We start from the raw sequence: 6,000 nt of genomic DNA on the forward strand, positions 1-6,000 counted from the left end.
TGCTTTCGTAATTAGTTCCAGCTTAGCTTCGTCATGCCCACCAGAAGGAACGCCTTCACTCACGCCAACAACAACAACAACCTCTGCTTAAGCAGCCTACCTTGAACCAGCGAAAGTTAAAATCACATTTCTTTGCCTGAGAGAGAAGAGCGTCAGCCCGCACGGTCCCTGTGAGCAGCGGATTGCTTCCGCGTTGAGCCCTTGGCACTGACCTTTGAGATATCATTCCAAATTGTGAGGTAACAGAAAATCTATAGAACATTTGGAAGAGTCTCTTAGCACTTCTCTTGTTACATCAGCAACAAAATTGATTGCGTCCTTGTAGTCTATTTTGTTTATGGTCTTTATCTTTGCTATGACGCATCTGAAATGAATGTAATTGCCACTCATAGAAGACAACTACGTAGGAGTTACCAAAAGCAATCCTTTTGAACCGCGTTCTTTCACATGCATGTGTTCCGTTATACCTTGGAACTCTCATACATTTTATTAATCTTTACTTAAACACAAAACCAAGAACATGTAATTAATTAGGTTGGCTCTTCTAATTATTTCTGACAGATGCATTACTTGAAGAGATGAGACTCTCAAAATTAGGAGAAATTTTTAGTTATGACGGGAACACGGATGGTACATTACGTATTTTTATGTAAGTGGTGAAAATTTTTAATTTTTAAGTTATTAACCTTTTAACACACATATCCCACCATTTATATAGGAACACGTGGTGTACCATCTCGTGTAACGGTCACACTGAAAATCTCTCCAAAATTGGAACTATTTATGGACTTTAGTCTCTCGGTCATCTCATGTTTTTGATAAAATATTTTATAATGTTAACACGAGAATTAACCTTAAACTGTGAGATGGTAGAGAATCCATGAAAAATTGAACTTTGAAAATCTCCTAATTGAAATATTCGTAGTCATACGTGTTATATAACTATATGATCAATGTAATCACGTCAACTTGATGATGTAGCTATGCCATATTGTAACGGCAGAGATTGCTTTGGGTTTGGCTGGCATTTGGCAAAAACTAATAGAGGGTAATACATAGCTAAGTTTTTTGCACATGATTATTTAATCCAATAGCAATTAACTAGGTGTTAAGTTCAAATCTCCCAAACAACTACGTTTCATAAAATTGCAAGCCTGATGTATAAAACCAACAATTGTTATCGAAAAGTAGCTAGTCAATCACAAAGTTGGCACATTTTAGTAATTATCATTTATTAATTACATAAAAATTAGATCCTATTTAACTAGCTACTAATTAAATCCGTACAATGGAGGATCCAAGAAAATCACTTGTGGGCAGGCAAGACCTTGATGATGGACAAAATATTATTGCACGACAGGCGGAACGCTTCGTTCTTGGTTTGGATCACGGATTTCTCTCCCCTGAGCGAGCTGTCGCATAAATCAGCGTCGGAAATCGCCACGTTGACCCACAGTTCCACTTCCTCTAAGTTATTCGTCGAGATGGCCTCGACGCAATCGTCGAGCTGCTCGTTGGCATCGGAGTAGTGCTCAATGCAGTCTGCCAACGCCTGCTGAATCGTGGGGTCTAAAGTGGTAGCGTTGTGGATGAGCAACGACCGCATGTGCTCGTCCACGTCGGAGGCCATTGCGGCAGCCAGCCGGATGGCAACGAAGGCGAGGCCGGTGAGGTCCGCGCCCTTGCTGTTCGGGTCCTTCTCCAAGGTTTCGATGCATAAGTCCTTACGGGGTGAATGCTGGCACGCTTGTTCAAGAAGCTTCATGTTCACCTCACCTGCGGCAGCGGCGGTGTTGCTGCCTTGACTTTCACCTTGAGCTTGACCGTTACCAGCGACGACGAGAAATCTTGCGGCACATAATGTTGAGAGGAAGAAAAATGCTGCTGCAATTGGCTTCATTTTCCTTTTCTTTTCTTGTTCTTGTTCTTATATTTGTTGTTAAATCAATGGAAGGGGATTAACTGATTAGAAAACGAGGAGAATGAGTGTATAAATATGAGGAGGAACTGGAATGGTGGTCAGCTTTTTTGGAGGAGGGCCTCTCAATGCTGCGATTTATGAGGAACCTTCACTCATTTCCACAAATTTTTTAAACGCGTATTGGACGTTGATTTGAACGACTGAGACTTAAAGTAGATTTTGTTCTTTCAAATTTAACACTCAATTCTATGGTTACGTAGCTTGTGCTGCATATAGGCTACTTAGAAATTGGGTTTGTAAGGTTTGGCTTGAGTTGTGATATCAGGCTTTACAAATTTCCTTAGTGGTTTGTAGCCCTAGGAATGCTTGGGCTATGTCGTTTTGTGTCATACAAATCCCACGTCACATTAGGAAATTGAGAAAATAAAACTTTTTTGTCATAAAGTTCAACACCTTGGAATAGGTGGTTAAGTTGAGACATTATTAGTGTGGTTAAGAGGGGGCAATGGTCCGTCTCTCTGAATATTTGACATGTTATTAGAGTGTGTTCGATTGCGAGTCGAAGAAAAACTTAGATAAAACAACTTGACACCTGACAAATTGATATACGCTCTTACAAAAGTACATATCAAGTGTAATTGTTAATAGGGTAATGATAAGTAGACCATCTATTTAAATAATATTTTGTAAACTATATGATGTAGTTGTTGATTATTAGATTATTATTTAAGTGTTGATTAACGTACATATTTCATATTAATAACGCATCACATAATTTACAATTTGGTCTAAAAATTGGTCTACTAACATTATCATTTGTTAATAATGACAAAAACATTATAAGATAAATATCTTGTATTATTAACGCTCAAAATTGTAAGGTTGACAAATTTAATTAAATAACATAAGATGAGCTAATAAGATGGGCTAAATTCAAATGGACTTAAAGATGTAAGTAGTTTACCTCTCAAAACTGAGTTACATCCACTGTGTTAGTCTCAATAGATTAATTTCTAGATTAAATAACGCTTGGCTTAATACATACACCTTATTCTCTTTGATTCGTCCGACCCCCACAATGAAGGTCTCTACCCCTTTATATTGGCCTTACCCCCTTGAGACCTATCAAAAGAATATTTACTTTGCCAACCACCCGTACTAACTAACTATCAGCTTTTCACCCACTCCGCCTGGCCTGAGCGTCCTTCTTGGACCTCGGTTACTTTGCCTTGCCTTGCCAAGCACTGTGCCGACGTCCTTTATGTCCCATCTTAAGCCTCTGCCTGCATGTCATTGAGTAGTCCAGGTAGTACTCGAGTACTTCGGTTCTTGGAGGCTTGTGTTGTAAAACCGTTAGCATACCCATGTGCTCTTCTTGGTCGGATAATCCTTCAATTGCCTTGGTTGGCCCGAGCCCACTGGGGTCGACCCTCTATCAACTCTTGGGGCATTGGGCTCCTAAAACTTTCTTTGGACTTACGTCCTTGAGTGGGCCTAAATGGGTCCATCGTTAACATGTAAAATCAAAGCAATTCATACAAAACTAACAAAACATCAAAATAAACAAAAACGTCATTCAAAAAAAAAAAATTGAATATTGTGTGACACCTTCTAAAATAAAATAAATAAAAATATATATCTAAGAGAACATATTTTAGAACATGACTACATGAGTTAATGTATATACTTATACAAACATATTATACAAATACAAATACAACCACAAGGTGTGTACCAAGACGCTGCCAATGAAAAACAAAAGCGCCAATTTATTATATTCCCCACTGGACTAACAAAATCCAAATGGATCAGATTGGTATGTGTCTATATGCTCCAAATCCTCTTTAACGACAGAATCTGGGTGCCCGAACCCGATGATTTTTTGTTCGCTGTAATTGTTTTTGGGTGAACCGAAACAGATACGATTAGGCACCTCATCCACGAGAACAGATACCCCCACCACCTCCGTGAATGGCTTCCTTCCACATTCCTCCGGCGATATACTCGTCGACGACGCGCATCTTGAAAAACCCATGTTACTCTTACTCCTCTCTTGCTCCGAACCGGAGGGTTCATTCACTGTTATCGAGATTTCTGGCGAAATCTCTCGCTTCGGAACCGGAATATCGGGTTGTACCGGCGCCCTGCAGAGTGGACAATTGGACTGCGACTGAAACCAAGTATCGATACAGTCGATATGGAAGGCATGGTCGCACTTGGGCAGTAGACGGCCTTGCTCTTGGTCTTCGAACTCCGATAAGCACACTGCGCACTCCAGCGGTGTTACGACGGCGTTTTTGGTGCCGGTGGAGGCAGAGTAAGTAAAGGTAGGTAGGGTTTTAAGAACAGAGGAGTCCAAGGCCTTTGGATTGGTAATAGAAGAGAGAGTGGTCTCGAGGAGGGAGGTGAGAGAGCGGTGGTTGCGACGATGTCGTTGGTGGCGACTGCGGTGGAAGAAGCAGCGGACGTAGCTGTGGAAGCAAGCGACGGTGAAGACTACGACGAAGAGAATGACGACTGAGCAGAGCATGATCTTGCCGTTCAAAGCGTAGTGGGTAGGTTTGTGGGTGTCCATATCCATGGAGTGGGTTAGTTTCAAAAGATCTGTTTGAATTTAAAGGAGAAGGGTTGGTTGCTCTGCAATTGGTAGTGATGACTGATTTAGGTTTGAGTTTGGCGGGTTGTTTTTATGAGCCTCAGCAACTGGGCATGCATTTATGCATGGCGTGCTTTATTATTCCTCTGCAAGCTTAGATTTTTCAAAATGTCGAGAACACGAGTTGTACACTAAGTGTAGTAATATAGTTGGTTGGAAATTTAAAAAAAAAAAAAAAAATCTAACCAATTGTATTATAACACTTGATATAATGAACTATGCTTCCGGCACACTGAAAAAATTTCTTACAAACTGCAGGATGAGTTATCGACAGACAATACTTTTGCCATTCAATTGTGATTTACTTACGTTTTATTTTACTGTAAATATGTTATATTTAGAATCATTTTTTTAACTTTTTTTTTTAATTTATTATTATTAAGAGGAAGTATGAGGGTTTCAAACTATTATAATAATTTTAAAAAAAAATTTCGAACCCGAAATGCATGAATGGAAACCCAACACTCTATAGATTATGTTATTTGACCACATGCATCATTTTTTTTTAACTATCACTCAAAGAGAGTCAAACTAAATATTATTTTGTCGTTGATATAAAAAGAACTAATTGATAAGTATCATGGTTATCACATCATTCTTCTAAGATATGCGTTTTCATCCGATTTTTATATGCAAGATAATTGAACTTTAAACCTCAAATACAAATAGAAAAATGAATGTTTTTAATTATGTGATCCACGTATCTATCGCAGATTGTCCAAGTTTTAATTGGTGATTAGTTGGTTAAATCAACCCCTGCATGTATTACTTGAGCACAATGCGGCGACGAAAGATACAGCTGCTGTTGCTAAAACCGAGACAACATGAAAAAGCCGACGGAGCACGAATCAACCAAACATGAAAAAACCGACGAAAGCTAGCTGCTGTTGGTAAAGTTATTTCTCTTACATGCATGCATGTCTCGATGTGTATGAACTTTTCCCAAGTTTTGAAATATCCAATATATTCCGATTAGTTTTCTTGACTCATTTGTCATGCAACATATCATACACATCATGTGTATCACATAAAAGATGCATGCATGAGAACAAGATAGAAACATATGTTCAATAAAATCATAGGGGTATTTTAATAAAGAGAATCTTCCGTATGGACAACTTCACCAACGAATTGGTCAGGTCATTCTCATAAAAGGTGAACTGTGTGCACTGAAATAAAGTTGCACGTATACTGCGTCTAAAGGTCTTTTTGAGTTTAAGAAGAACACATCATGTTTGTTACTTTGTGAACAAAATGTCTCAACAATTTAACAGATTAGATTGTCATACTTAAATTTTTCTAAACTATTAGATATTTCTAACATAAAGTTTCATCAACGTAAATGGGTGGGAATTATCTTACAATATGGCAGTAGTACGGTAGTGGATCAGGAATATAATATATATATAGTAGCCTTTCATCA

At 38.6% G+C, this 6,000-nt stretch overlaps 2 protein-coding genes across 2 annotated transcripts; both read right to left on the reverse strand.

Annotated features, from left to right (window-relative positions):
* Positions 1-1,207: 1,207 nt before the first annotated feature.
* On the reverse strand, positions 1,208-2,107 carry LOC103928435 (pectinesterase inhibitor-like). The gene has a single exon (XM_009337477.3). The coding sequence runs from the start codon at positions 1,898-1,900 to the stop codon at positions 1,307-1,309; it is 594 nt and encodes a 197-aa protein (XP_009335752.2). The 5' UTR covers positions 1,901-2,107; the 3' UTR covers positions 1,208-1,306.
* A 1,418-nt stretch (positions 2,108-3,525) lies between these two features.
* On the reverse strand, positions 3,526-4,634 carry LOC125478618 (RING-H2 finger protein ATL64-like). The gene is given in 3 exon segments (XM_048586974.1): positions 3,526-3,804; positions 3,806-3,883; positions 3,885-4,634. Coding segments are annotated over 3 exon segments (735 nt in total). The 5' UTR covers positions 4,503-4,634; the 3' UTR covers positions 3,526-3,765.
* Positions 4,635-6,000: the final 1,366 nt, after the last annotated feature.

The sequence above is a fragment of a genome, unplaced genomic scaffold, assembly GCF_019419815.1.
Source record: "Pyrus x bretschneideri cultivar Hongxiangsu unplaced genomic scaffold, Pyrus_bretschneideri_v1 Contig25, whole genome shotgun sequence".
In the NCBI taxonomy this organism is placed as follows: Eukaryota; Viridiplantae; Streptophyta; class Magnoliopsida; order Rosales; family Rosaceae; genus Pyrus; species Pyrus x bretschneideri.

Bases quoted from the DNA above. Each gene is read 5' to 3' on its own strand.
- LOC103928435 (XM_009337477.3), bottom strand. From the start codon at position 1,900: ATGAAGCCAATTGCAGCAGCATTTTTCTTCCTCTCAACATTATGTGCC.